General features: G+C 37.7%; 1 protein-coding gene across 3 annotated transcripts in view; it reads right to left on the minus strand.

Moving 5' to 3' along the window:
* NALCN (sodium leak channel, non-selective) overlaps positions 1 to 15,315 on the minus strand; it is a 406,966-nt gene that overhangs the window by 228,923 nt on the left and 162,728 nt on the right. For all 3 annotated transcript variants that reach the window (XM_049867215.1, XM_049867216.1, XM_049867214.1), the window contains one exon: positions 13,896 to 14,027. In XM_049867215.1, coding sequence (XP_049723172.1) covers positions 13,896 to 14,027 — 132 coding nt within the window. The remainder of the gene's footprint in view (positions 1 to 13,895; positions 14,028 to 15,315) is intronic.

Below are 15,315 nucleotides of genomic sequence, written 5' to 3' on the forward strand. Positions count from 1 at the left end.
TGGAAAAACTTGGAAATGATACATCAAATAAGCAAAATATTTCTGTTCTCTTAGAGTTTTCCTAAAGCAGTGTTTCCCAAAACTTCTTCTTCTTTTTTTTTTTTTTTAATTATCATCTCCTTAAGGAACTTTTAAAATATTTCTTTTCTAATTCCTCTCCCTGCCAGGCAGCTGTCAGTTTGTCATAGTGTGGGGGCTTTCATGTTCCTGTGTGGCTGGAAGCTATGCCAATGGTATTCAAATACCAGTAAGGTCACCCATGGGCGACGGGTTTCATATGAGCTTCCAGACTAACACAGACTAGGAAGAAGGACCTGGCAGTCTACTTCTGAAGAGAATTAGCCAGTGAAAACCTTGCAAATAGCAGCAGTACATTGTCTGATATAGTGCCGGAAGATGAGCCCCTTAGATTGGAAAGCACTCAAAAGACTACTGGGAAAGAGCTGCCTCCACAAAGTAGAGTCGACCTTAATGACATGGATGGAGTTAGGCATTTGGAAACTTCATTTGCTGATGTAGCATGACTCAATATGAGAAGAAATAGCTGCAAACATCCATTAATAATCGGAATCTGAAATGTATGAAGTATGAATATAGGAAAATTGGAAATCATCAAAAATGAAATGGAACACATAAAGATTGATATCCTGGGCATTAGTGAGCTGAAATGGACTGGCATGGGTCATTTTGAATCAGACAATCATATGGTCTACTATACTGGGAATGGCAACTTGAAGAGGAATGGCATTGCATTCATTGTCAAAAAGAATATTTCAGGATCTATTCTGAAGTGCAATGCTGTCAGTGATAGGATAATATCCATGTGCCTACAAGGAAGACAAGTTAAAAAGACTATTATTCAAATTTATCCACCAACCATTAAAGCCACAAATGAGGAAACTGAAGAGTTTTACCAGCTTTACCAGTCTGAAATTGATCGAATCAGGATGCACAGATAATTACTGGTGATTGGAATGAAAAGTTGGAAACAAAGAAGGATAGGTAGTTGGAATATATAGCCTTAGTTTCCATGATTGCATTTTGCAAGACCAGCGACTTCTTCATTGCAAATACCTTTTTTCACCAACATAAATGGCGACTATACACATGGACCTCGCCAGACGGAATACAAAGAAATCAAATTGACTACATCTGTGGAAAGAGAAAATGGAAAAATCTCAACATCATCAGTCAGAACAAGGCCAAGGGCCGGCTTCGGATCAGATCATCAATTACTCATATGCAAGTTCAAGCTGGAACTGAAGAAAATTAGAACAAGTCCACGAGAGCTAAAGTAGGACCTTGAGTATATCCCACCTGAATTTAGAGACCATCTCAAGAATAGATTTGACACGTTGAACATTAATGACCGAAGACCAGACGAGTTGTGGAATGACGTCAAGGACATCATACATGATGAAAGCAAGAGGTCATTAAAAAGATAGGAAAGACCTAAATGGGTGTCAAAGGAGACTCTGAAACTTGCTCTTGAACATCAAGTAGCTAAAGCAAAAGGAAAAAATGATGAAGCAAAATTGCTGAACAAAATATTTTCAAATGATGGCTCAAGAAGACAAAGTAAAGTATTATGATGGCATATGCAAAGACCTGGAGATAGAAAACCAGAATGGAAGAACACACTCAGCATTTCCCAAGCTGAAAGAACTGAAGAAAAAATTCAAGCCTCGAGTTGCAATAGTGAAGGATTCCATGGGGAAAATATTAAATGACTCAGGAAGCATCCAAAGAAGATGGGAGGAATACACAGAGTCATTATACCAAAAAGAATTAGTTGATATTCAAACATTTCAAGAGGTGGCATATGATCAGGAACTGATGGTATTGGAGGAAGAAGTCCAAGCTGCATTGAAGGCATTGGCGAAAAACAAGGCTCCAGGAACTGATGGAATACCAACTGAGATGTTTCAACAAACAGATGCACTGTGTTCACTTGTCTATGCCAAGAAATATGGAAGACCGCTTCCTGGCCAACTGACTGGAAGAGATCCATATTTATGCCTATTCCCAAGAAAGGTGATCCAACTGAATGTGGAAATTATTGAACAGTATCATTAATATCACATGCAAGCAAAATTTCGCTGAAGATGATTCAAAAGTGGCTGCAGCAGTATAGCAACAGGGAACTGCCAGAAATTCAAGCTGGATTTAGAAGAGGATATGGAGCCAGGGATATCATTGCTGATGTCAGATGGATCCTGGCCGAAAGCAGAGAATACCAGAAGGATGTTTACGTGTGTTGTATTGACTATGCTAAGGCATTGGACTGTGTGGATCATAACAAATTATGAATAAACTTGCAGAGAATGGGAATTCCAGAACACTTAACTGTGCTCATGAGAAATCTGTACATGGATCAAGAGGCAGTCATTTGAACAGAACAAGGGAATACTGCATGGTTTCAAGTCAGGAAACGTGTGAGTCAGGGTTGTAGCCTTTCACCATACCTATTCAACTTTTATTCAATCTGTATGCTGAGCAAATAATCCGAGAAGCTGGACTATATGAAGAAGAAGGAGACATGAGGATTGGAGGAAGACTCATTAACAACCTCAGATATGCAGATGACATAACCTTGCTTGCTGAAAATGAAGAGGACTTGAAGCACTTACTGATGAAGGTCAAAGACCATAGCCTTCAGTATGGATTACGCCTCAACATAAAGAAAACATCCTCGCAAGTGGCCCAGTAAGCAACATCATGATAAATGGGGAAAAAACGTCATTTTACTTGGCTCCACAATCAACATTCATGGAAGCAGAAGTCAAGAAATCAAAAGACGCGTTATGCTGGGCAAATCAGCTGCAGAAGACCTTTTTAAAGTGTTGAAAAGCAAAGATGTCACCTTGAGAACTAAGATGTGCGTGACCCAAGCCATGGTGTGTTCGATTGCCCCATATGCATGCAAAAGCTGGACAATGAATAAGGATGACCAAAGAAGAACTGAAGCCTTTGAATTGTGGTGTTGGTGAAAAATATTGAATATACCATGGACTGCCCAAAGAAAGAACAAACGTGTCTTGGAAGAAGTACAACCAGAATGCTCCTCAGAAGCAAGGATGATGAGACTTTGTCTCACATACTTTGGATATGTTATCAGGAGAGTTCAGTCCCTGGAAAAGGACATCATATTTGGTAAAGTAGAGGGTCAGTGAAAACGGTGAAGACTCAATGAGATGGATTGACACAGTGGCTGCAACAATGGACTCAAGCATAGCAACAGTTGTGAGGATGGTGCAGAACCGGGCAGTGTTTTGTTCTGTTGTGTAAAGAGTTGCTATGAGTCAGAACTGACTCAACGCACCTAACAACAACAATTTTTCTTCATATGGCGTTTTAATACTGTAGATATATTGTATATCTGTTTATATACTCTGCGTATCTATGTCTGCTTTATGCACGAAAAGAGTAAGATTTATTTTTCTCTCCCAGAACCAATTTTCATCCCCTGGGAATCGTTTTCACCACACCCCCACCTTCCCACCCCCTTCTTGAGAATGCAGGTTCTGCAGATATACTTGGCTTGATGTCACCATAGCAAATTTTAACCAATATCAGGCGATCTATGTGTTCTTTAAACATATTTTATTATTTCTTTTACAATTTTTTTACTTTATATTAATGTGTATGCCATTTTATAACAAACCATCTTATCCTCAAGAAAATTATCAAAAATTGAACGCAGAGTTCAAAACTAAAGGACTTACTGCTCTAAGAATCAGTACTAGATTTGTTCTCAGGACAGCGCATAGCTTTTGAAAAGACCTTTTCTTTTTTTTTTTTTTAAGTAAAATGCATGAGAAATTAATTTAAAATGCTTATTTTCCAAGGAATTTGTAACTGGATTTCTCAGCCTAGCAGGTAAAACGATAAGACGTCTGAACCTAAGGAGAAAAATAACTGAATGGAAAAAATGACATGTTGAATATAAATGGAACCATGGAAATTTCTCTGCCCTTTTAATTCAACAGAAACCCTGGTGGCCTAGTGGCTAAGAGCTACGGCTGCTAACTAAAAGGTTGGCAGTTCGAATCTACCAGGCGCTGCTTGGAAACTCCATGGGCCTAGGAAACCCTATGGGGCAGTTCTACTCTGTCCTATAGGGTCACTATGAGTTGGGATTGACTCAACAGCAATGGGTTCGTGTTTTTGTTTTTTTTTTAATTCAAAGAGTAACGTATGAACACAAACAGGTGACAAATCATAAATGAGGTGATGGTCCCATGCAGGTGTATGAAGATAAAATGGTAGAGATACTGCCCATATGTAGAAAAGTAATACTGCCCATATGTAGAAAAATAATACTGCCCCTATGTAAAAATATGTTCTGCCCATATGTAAAAGTAAGAATATATTATCCAAGATTTGTACTGCAGTCTCTACCTCCTACTTTCAAAGAAGCATAATGGACATTCATGAGGAAGTGAATACATATTTATCATAAAAGAAGATTACAAGGCAAAACTCACAAGAAACTCAGTTCAGGCAACCCTATTCCTCTAGACAAAACTCATATTCAGTAATTCCAAAAAAAATGTTCTGTGGATTATTCTAGATGTATCTGTTAACCACTGACCCTTAGTCTGTAGTATACCATCAGTATTCTATATCATTAAGAGCAGACTTTTGAGGTGGATGCTTAAGTAGTCTAAAATATCATTATTTCTATCATTTTTTACTTAAGAAGATACTGCCCCAATCCTTTGGGAACTCAAAGAAGTATTTTCAAAAGAAACGTATTTAATTAAAGTTTCCCAGAAAGTGAAATTAAATGTAATGGTAATGTCAAAGCCTGCTGCTATGGCAAGATGAGTGGCTTTCTTAATCTTGTCACTTCTGGTGATTAATGAACTCATATTCAGTTTCAGGTTTTGTTGGATCTAAAATAAATGGCTGTTTTATTTAATTTCATTTTTACAAACATAAAACCAAATGACTTCAGAGGAACACAGAAGTTGCCTTTCTAGAAAAGGCAGTTTCTTGTCGAGACGGCACCATGAGTTCATGCTGTGTAAAAGTCTCCCTACTCCAAATCCATAGCCATCATAGAAAAAACAGGAGACCAAAGGGACTTAGTGGGGTTTTAAACAAGGCAAACCTATTTATTGGCCAGAAATGCAACTCAGATGCATGCTGGGTCAGGAAGATGGGCTCTTCACAATATGGGTAGAGGCAAGTAAAATATCACTAAGAATTTAGGGGTGATGAGAGAAGTGAGAAAGAAAAAACAAACTCTCCCATGCACAATGAGCCTGCACACCAAAACCCCAGGAGGCATGAAAACATCTAATGATAAACAACTTAAAAAATGAAAATATGAAAAAATCTGAATATGAGATCAACACACACAAATCAGGATCGTCCCTATATTACTAATCACCAATTAAAATGCAATCGAAAACACTCATAAAAGAAATTGTAGGATCTAGGAATGCACTTAACAAGAGATGTATAAGACTTATGGAGAAAATAAGAAAACATTCTTTAAAAACATTAAAGAAGACCTGAATAACTGAAGAGAGATGTCCTTAATATCAATTAAATCTCATTAGTAAAACTCATTAATTTTCATAATATAAAGCAAGAAGAGCAAAGCTAAGAACAGAATTAAAAAATCTGAAGAATATGAACATTAATGAACTTGTTCTAACAGACATGAAGGCATTAGATACTAAGGGGTATTATAAAAGATAGTATTTCAGACACCGTGTTATCAAACAGAGGTTAGACACTTAGACACACTAACTACGTTGCCCAGAAACAGGCTTATGCATATATATATATATTTTTTTCCTCACCATATATGTTTATGGTGAGGAAAAAATATATATATAATAGATACATTAAAAAAAAAAAAAAAACAGTGTCGTTGAGTCGATTACGACTCATAGCGACCCTATAGGACAGAGTAGAACCGCCCCACAGAGTTTCCAAGGAGCGGCTGGAGGAGTTGAACTGGAGACCCTTTGCTTAGCAGCTGTAGCACTTAACCACTACGCCACCAGGGTTTCCAGATGCATATATACGATGAGGAAAATACCTAAGGTGAGGAAGAGATGGGCTTCTCAATGAATGTTAGAGGAAACAATTGGTTAAATAAATACAGAAGGAAAAAAAAAAAAAAAGTAATTTGACTCCTAATCTCATTTCAGATACACTGAAGACTGAAATGTGAAAAGCATAACTTTTCAATGTCCCTGGAATGTACAAGACAAAAACCACCAAAGCAGAAGTGAATGACCGCTAAATCTTAAAACATTAAAATGAATAATTTCCATGGAACAAAAGATAGCAAGTGGAAGTTGAGACAAGCTTCAGATTTGAGAGAAGACTTCTGCAATGCATATAACCATGTAACAACAACAACAACAACAAAAAGCAATTAGCATTTAGATTTGAGCAGGTAAATTCACAGAAGAGAAAATCCAGGACCAAGAGAATGTGAAAAAAAAGTCAAACCTCCATGGTGATCAGGAAAATATGTATTTGAATGACAACGGCCAGTTCTATCAGATTAACAAAAAACTGAAACTCCTAAAGATAAATAATTTAGCACAAAATAGGGTGCTCATATCCTGGTAGGGATGTAAACTGGTAAAAGCACTCTGTAGTGCAATTTAGCACAAAAGTAAAGTTGTATGTTATATCCTACCATCTAGTGGTTTCAAGTTCAGGTATACGCCCTAGAAAAACTTCCAAATGTACATCAAAACTCAAATGAGAATGTTTACTGAAAAATCATTTTCAATAAAAAAAGATTGGACGCAATTGAAATATCCATTGCCATTATATAAGGAATAAGGAAGCTCATACTACGCATATCCACATTGTAAATTACATTGACTAACTTACTCAGTACCATTTCTCTTGACCAATCTCTTTTAGAAGAATCGTCAATTCTCTCAAGCTACAGTTGCTGTCAAAGAATTATTGCCTTTGGAAGATTGTGATTCTTATCACTTCTGACAGGACAGCCTTATAAGTATTTCAGTTCTGTAACTGCAATAGTTACTGATATTTGGAAGATCTATTGGATTCGACGGCAGTGGGTTTTTTGGTGTATTGGAATCATGAGTTCAGTAGTTAAAATTGTTGACAAAGATGAGATGTGTGGAGACAGACATTGGCTTGGGAATTGTTTTTCTCCTAAATTCACTGAAACTTCTTTGATAAATCACTTAATTCCTATAAACTTTCAGTATAAACCTCATTTAGGAGGATCATACCGATAATCTCTTAAGACTTTTCCAGCTCTAAACAATTTATGGAAGTAGAGAGGTCCCTGGAGTCACGAACCGATGACCATGCCTTTTTTTCACTTTATTTACTTCTGATTTTCCATCACCAAGCACAACTGGCACATAAAAAAGTGCATTAGGTACGTCTACCTCTCTGATCTCTCTGTCTTTATGATGGATGAGATGTAGAATTTTATGTGTATGTGGCATCTTTACAGGGAGACTCTGTACTTATTTGGAACAAACGGTTTGGAGCATAAGACTATGAAAATGCTCACGTAACAGGGGATGATGATAAAGCTACTTGCTGAGGAGTTTAGATCCTTAATAGCTGTTCCTTTTGTTTGGCCAAGCAAAGAACAAGTGGGGCATGCAAGTCTGGGTGCGGGGTAGAATTGCTGTTCATGAAGGAGAAGGAAGAACCACCTGCCTGAGTGCTGCCTGGGGAGAGATGGGGGTGGGAGTGAGGAGGAGACACAGTCTTTGGAGAAGAGACATTTCTCAGTGGAGAGTTCTAGTCAGTTGACTGAAGGGTATGTAGCACAGACTCTCTCTTCTTTCCCTCTCTGGCTTCACCCACAAAAGGGACTTAGGCGCCCTTGAGTTGATACTAACTCACAGTGATCCCATGTGACAGAGCAGGGTTTTTTTGTCTGTAATCTTTACGGAAGCAGATCTCCAGGACTTTTTCCCATAGAGCCACTGGGTACATTCGAACCACCAATCTTTCAGGTCAGCAGCTGAGCACTTAACTGTTTGTATCACCAGGCTCTTTAAAACTTAACACTAGGGACTGGGAAGAGGGGCTGAGCTCTGTATTCAGGTAAACCAAAAAAACCAAACCCAATGCTGTCATATGAGGTATTCAGGTAAGACCACAGGAAATCACAGAGCATACCTGGGGGCAACACCTGGGGCAAACAAAGCAGACTTTGGCCTATGAAGTTGTCCCCTTTGTTAGAACTGCTGGCTTCATTGCTGTCTCTCCCACTAGTTTGTGAGTTTCTTAAAATAGGAATTGTGTTAAAATTTTTAATCCCCTATGTATAGCACTGTGATGATAAAAAATTTTAAATGCACAAACTAATGGATGTAAATATATATTCATATACTCTTATATGACTCTAAAAAATAAGATTTTATTCAAGCTTTACTATTCATTATTAAAAAATGAAGAATATATATTTTAAAATGTAATTATGTCTGTTATAAGAACATGAGTTTATGTATAGTATTAATAATATATTCTCTTAGATCAAAATGAAAATTTTTGTAAGAGAAAATCAGTCTTTAACTTTTTATGTTCCGTATGGCCTAGAAAATAAAGACAAAATTTTCTCATTTAATTCTAAATTTAGACTAATTAATTCAAAGTAACAAAACAAGTTGCAGTTTCAGAACAAAAACTAAGCAGTATAATTTATACTTAAAGCTCTTTTTTTTTTTTATGACTGCAAGCTGACTACTAATGGGTACAGTGGTTACTTTGGATTTTCTAAATTATTTATTCTGGAATACGTGGGAAGTAAGAAATTCTCTAAAAGCTCATGGTCTTTTATGATCTATTTAAGTATAAAACTTTCTAAAATATGACATCAACTTATATATTGAATTATTAAAGTCCATAAACATTAATTGTTGTTATTTTCGCTGTTTTGAGGGTTAAATGAGTTAATGAATGCCTTTAATGCACTTAGCACATAGTAGGCTTTCAAAATAATGGTAGCTATTATTGTTGTAATATTAACATATTTGAATTTGACACATGATGATGTAAATTGACATGATCTTTATTTCTATTGCTTAAACCAAGATCCAGCCAGCAGCCTATTTTTGTAAATAAAGTCTTACTGGAACACAACTACTTTAAAAAAATGTGCTGTTTTCATACAATGACAGAATTGAGTAGTTGCGACAGAAAGTGGATGGCCTGCAAAGCCTAAAATATATGTCAACTGGCTCTTAACAGAAAAAAATTGCTGACTCCTGACTTAAACCATCTTTATAAACTTTTTCAAAGCACTCTGAGTCATGTGCAAGTTCCTGGAACAAAGAAAAGTGACAATTTAATTCAAATAAAGGCTAAACGTTATCTTGGGAAATGCAAACTCCAAAAGTCAGTCAACAGAAGTGAAACAAATTACGAATGCTTAAGTAGTTTGCGAATAAGTTGATATTTAAATGGTTGTTTAAGTGAACTAAATCACCACTACCTAGTTTATTAACATTAAATTTACTGGTAATGGTTTGGGAAGGGGGCAACAATTATTGGGTACATAATTCTTCTTTACAACCTTGTCTCTCTCTCTCTTTTTTAACTAGTATGTACAGAATTCTTTTTTTAACTATTATGTACATAAATAGGACAATAAGCAATATCATGATAAATGGAGAAAAGATTGAAGTTGTCAAGGATTTCATTTTACTTGGATCCACAATCAACACCCACTACAACAGCAGTCAGGAAATCAAACAATGTATTGCATTGGGAAAATCTGCTGCAAAAGACCTCTTTAAAGTATTAGAAAGCAAAGATGTCACTTTGAGGACTAAGGCGTGCCTGACCCAAGCCACAGTATTTTCAGTAGCCTCATATGCATGCAAAGCTGGACAAGGAATAAGGAAGACTGAAGAATTGATACCTCTGAATCGTGGTGTTGGCAATAAATATTGAATATACTATGGACTGTCAGAACAACAAACAAATCTGTCTTGGAAGAAGTACAGCCAGGATGCTCCTTAGAAGCATGGATGGTGAGGCTTTGTGTCACGTACTTTGGACATGTTATCAGGAGGGACCAGTCCCTGGAGAAGACATCATGCTTGGTAAAGTAGAGGGTCATCGAAAAAGAGGAAGACCCTCAATGAGATGAACTGACACAGTGGCTGCAACAATGGTCTCAAGCATAACAGCAATTGTGAGGATGGTGCAGGACCCAGCAGTGTTTTGTTCTATTGTACATAGGGTCGCTATGAGTTGGAGCCGACTTGATGGCACCTAACAACAACAACACTGAAAACCGACCCAGCAGCGTTTCCTTTTGTTCTACAAAGGGTTGGTACGAGTTGGAACTGACTTGATGGCACCAGAAACAACAACAACAAGAAAGCTAACATGACAAAGATGTAACCATTACCCCTGGATACTACCAATGTATATAAATAATTATTAGTGAACTCTACAACATTAAGTTATTTGATATTTTGTTAGAATTTCTTATAGTAAGGTGATAAATCTACTAACATACATAAAGCAGGAAACAGATTTGTATGTGAAAAAATTGAGTAAAACTTAACTGAAGGATTTCATTCCTATTTTTCTTTCCCAGTGGATACTTGACAGAATTGATTTAGTACAGACCAAGTAAGCACACTGGGCTGAGCTAGAAAAGAAATGTTAGTATAATCTCTAATATCCAAGATTCCCTCAAGGGGGAAAAAAAAAGAAAACAGGTTTCGTCTTCCAGGGAGGCTGGGATAATCCCAAACACATGTGGCCATTTCTGTTTTTATTCCCAAGCATTTTTGTCATCAATTATTTAACTCTGAAATCTAATACCATTCAATGATCCTTCTGCCTGACCCATCTTCCCACCTTTCACCATTCAGAACCTATTAACTAGCCTCTGGGTCTCCCGTTTCATGTTAAGCAATTTCCTTTATGTTCTCTCTCAATCTCTGCTTTCAATGGCTGTCAATCCTCTCCCGAATGCATGGCTTCTCTTAGAGCCCTTTCCAGAAGAAGATACCTATGTGTCCAGGTCCCATACGTCCCAGGTAGTATAATCCGTGGAGGGGGAAGAGGTGCTCCGACCTTTACTTCTCAGTGCTCAAGTACATTCACCACCCTCTCCTTGGAGATGTATCCCACCAGGCTAAACGTCATCTTACATCACTCTCCCTGTAGCTGCTCTCTCTTCATCTCTCAGTTAGTCACCCTCACATGACACTGTACCTTGGCCCCTGACTGCACTTCTTTTCCTCAGAACTGGCCTTACTCTGAGTAACTTCAATGTCCCTGTGAAGATTCAGCCAACACCCTGGCTTGACTGTTCCTTATTTTCCTTCATTCTGTCATTATGCGTAAGCCACCCATATTCATAGGACACCCTAGATTTTGTATTTTGGAATTGTTATGTTTCAAAATTACTCTGGAATTGCAAAATTCCAGATCCCGCCTTCTGATCATGATTTCTTATTCTGTCCCTTTCATATCTGTTCTTCGAACATATGAAGTCTCTGGATCCCTTCATTTTAGCTCTGTCAGTTTTCTCTTACTCTCACTTCTTTCTCTATCCAACATAGACCACAGGGTCATCATTTCAACTCCTTTGCCAACCACCTATGTTCATTTATCCCCTTGACCCTCAACTCCACCACCTGACAAAACACTAAAGCTGGATCAATCTAAATCTTGCCTTTCTCAATTCTTAAGCAAGAGCTAAAAAAGGCACAGAGCTGTCTAAATAGATATCAGTATAAATTTATAGTCTCCAAATTCAGCTGGATCTTCCGCTTTGCATTTGATGCATCTTTAATGAAATTTTTTTGCATTCTCCACAGTAACCATTTTCTGTCTCCTTTCCCCTCAGGCTTCCTCATTCATCGTCTCATCAGGTTGCATGTAGACCTCACTTCCTACTTCACAAACAACCAGAAACCACTGATGAGAGTTTCTTAGCTTCTTATTCATGTTTTAGAAATTTACCTGCAAATATTACATTGGTCCATGTTTCCCTCTGTTTTTAATGGCAGAGGTTTCCATTCTGTGTGTCCTGGGATTACAGCAAAATTATAGTCATCTTTTAGGTGTTGGGTGGATATAATTTTTTCCACGAGCCCCTGTCATAAGTTCTCTACAGCATTAAATACGTGTTATTGTTTACAGTCTGTTTTTTTGCTTGACTGTAAGTTCCATATTACCAGCTGCTATTGAGTCATTTCGGGCTCGCGATGGCCCGTAATTGTCAGAGAAGAGCTGCGCTCCAGTAGGTTTTCAATGGCTGATTTTTCAGAAGCAGATCCCCAGACATTTCTTCCCAGGCACTTCTGGGTGGACTCCAACCTTCAGTCTTTAGGTTAGTAACTAAGTGCTTAACTGTTTGCACCACCCAGGGACTCCAAGCTCCACATAACAGGTAGCGATTAGGCAGCACCATGTCCCAAATGCTCTACTCAAGTAAAAGTTTACCATTAATGAGATTGTTCAGGAAATAAGCCTCCACGAAGAGGGGAATTCATAAACAACTCCTTAAAATTTCTCTCTATACACATAGATACTTATATTCGATAGGTATATAAAATCAATTCTTTTTTCTGAAGAGCATGTGTGTGAGTGGATTGGATTTTTATTAAATAAATCCATTTTTTAAATGGTCTTGGAGATTTCTGGGTGTCTTTTTTTTTTTTTTTTAAGAGAACTATAGGGTCGCTATGAGTTGGAATCAACTCGACGGCACTGGGTTTTTTTTTTTTTTTTAATATGAAAAATGCTTTTGTAAAAAAATAAATTGCAGTTTTTCTGCTTTGTTTTTAAATGTGCTTTTTCATATACTGAATTTCTTGAAGTGTAACACAGCTGGATATGTGTGCCTCACTTACGTGATGAGTGAATTTCTAAAGTTATATGTCAATGGATTTTCTCCATAAATATAAAACCATATTTTGCCATTGAATTCTGAAACATATTTTACACGTATTTTTTTCACAATGAAAAAACTGGTCTCTGGAAATCATTAAAAATATTTAAGAATCAAATATTAACAAAGTGAATCAATAAGAAGTATTTCTCCAAAACTCTAATATAGTGTATACGGGGCTAGACAGAGGCTCACTTAATTACTAAACTTACTTGCTATTAGAGCCCTGGTGGCATAGGGGTTAAGAGTTCAATGCTAACCAAAAGGTCAGCAGTTCAAATCTACCAGCCATTCCTTGGAAACCCTATGGGGCAGTTCTGCTCTATCGTATAGGGTGACTATGAGTTATTTTATCAGGAGAGATGAGTCCCCGGAGAAGGGCGTTATGCTTGGTAAAGTAGAGGGTCAGAGAAAAAGAGGAAGACCCTCAATGAGATAAATCCACTGACACAGTAGCTACAACAATGGGCTCAAGCAGAACAACAATTAATTGTGAGGATGGCACAGGACTGGGTGGTGTTTTGTTGTTGTGCACAGGGTTGCTGTGAGTCAGAACCAACCCGACGGCACACCTGTTTTCACTACACTAATTATTAACTCTTTAAAGTTTCCCCCAACCCTCTGCTTGGTATTGTTGAGCTGATGCATTTATTTACAATCTTCTGAACCTGTGCTTGCTTACACTTGGTGAGAAACAGGCTTAGGCAACATGCGAAAGGAAGAGGAAAGAAGACATGGAGAGGAAATAACCAATATTACAAGAGAAAGACCCAGGGAAAAAGGGTTCCCTTGGCAACATGACCTACTACTGTGGGGAAGATCACTCAAGCCCCTGGTGACAGGAAATGAACCCGGCAATAGAGTGACCAGAGGAATTACTTAAAAAGCTGACAATGAATTTGAATCAGCTTTGGATTCAGTCAAGTAACTAAGGAATAGGAATTAATCTTCACACGTATAAAAGGCACTGAGGTTCACCTTTACCTTGGGAATTGCTTACCTCTGCAAGATAGAACTCGTCATACTGCCTTCTGAAGTTCTCTCCCTTGTAGTAGTTGCTAGCAGCGACAATCACGTCCACGGTCACCATGCTCAGGATAAACATGTGGAAAACTGATGATCGCATCATTTTCTGAGGAGGAAAAACAGATTAAATCCTAACAAAAAAATAAGCCTTATGATTGAATATAATCAGTGTGTCTAGGCCTTGATCTACAACATTTTTGTAATCTGCTGATGTGCAAAACAGGGTGCTAAGATAACTCGATGAATGCCACTTACTGCTGAACAGCGCAAGCCAAGGGATCCTTTTCTTCAGGCAGCTAAAAAATTATTGGGAAGACGGTTTCAGAGACTTTCAATTAAAAATGGAAAATTTAATTCATCTGACTCGTGTATAGCTTGCATCTTAATTTTCATAGGTTAGTTAGGCAACTTTTGTCCTTAATTCTCACAGTACGAAGAAATTAAAAAAAAAACAAACAAACAAATACCAAGAAACAAGTAGTGCTTTATTCTTTGCTAAGAGGGGAAGCTACTCTGGAAGAAAACATTTTAGAGATGGTTTTAAAGCCTCTGGAAAAGTGGAAGCGACCTAAGATCTATTTATTTGTTATTACTCTCACAAATATTTATTGAAAGTTATACTACAACTACTAATAACTAAAGAAGCCCTGGTGGCGTAGTGGTTAAGCACTCAGCTGCTAAACGAAAGGTCAGCGGTTCGAACCCAGCAGCAGCTTCATAGTAGTAAGAGGTGGCAATCTGCTTCCGTAAAGATTACAGCCTTGGAAACCCTAGTGGGCAGTTCTACTCTGTCCTGTAGGGTCAATATGAGTCAGAATCAACTGGACGACACACAACAATAACTATAATAACTAACATTTATATTGTTCTTACTCTATGCCTGAAGCTGTTCTAGATGATTTACATAAATTAATTCATTTAATATTCATAATAGCCAAAGGAAATTATTCTAATATTATAAATGAAGGAACTGAGGTTCACAGAAGTTAAATAACTCCCCCACTGTCACACAATTATTGAAGGTGGAACCATTATTTCTACTTAAGTGACCCAAGTCCACCGCCTACAGTTAACCAAAAAACCCATTACCATTGAGTCGATTCCGACTCATAGAGACACTATAGGACAGAGTAGAACTGCCCCACAGAGTTTCCAAGGAGTGCCTGGTGGATTCGAACTGCCGACCTTCTGGTTAGCAGCTGTAGCTCTTAACCACTACACCACCAGGGTTTCCCGCCTACAGTTAGGGGTGATAATTGAGCATTCAAAAATAATTAATATCATTACAATGGCTACCACGTATTGCCTATTGCCACCACTTGTCATTTGTCATACTATGGTGGCTTGTGTGTTGCTATGATGTAGGAAGCTATGCCACCAGTATTTCAAATATC

Source organism: Elephas maximus, chromosome 23, assembly GCF_024166365.1.
Source record: "Elephas maximus indicus isolate mEleMax1 chromosome 23, mEleMax1 primary haplotype, whole genome shotgun sequence".
NCBI classification, from domain to species: Eukaryota; Metazoa; Chordata; class Mammalia; order Proboscidea; family Elephantidae; genus Elephas; species Elephas maximus.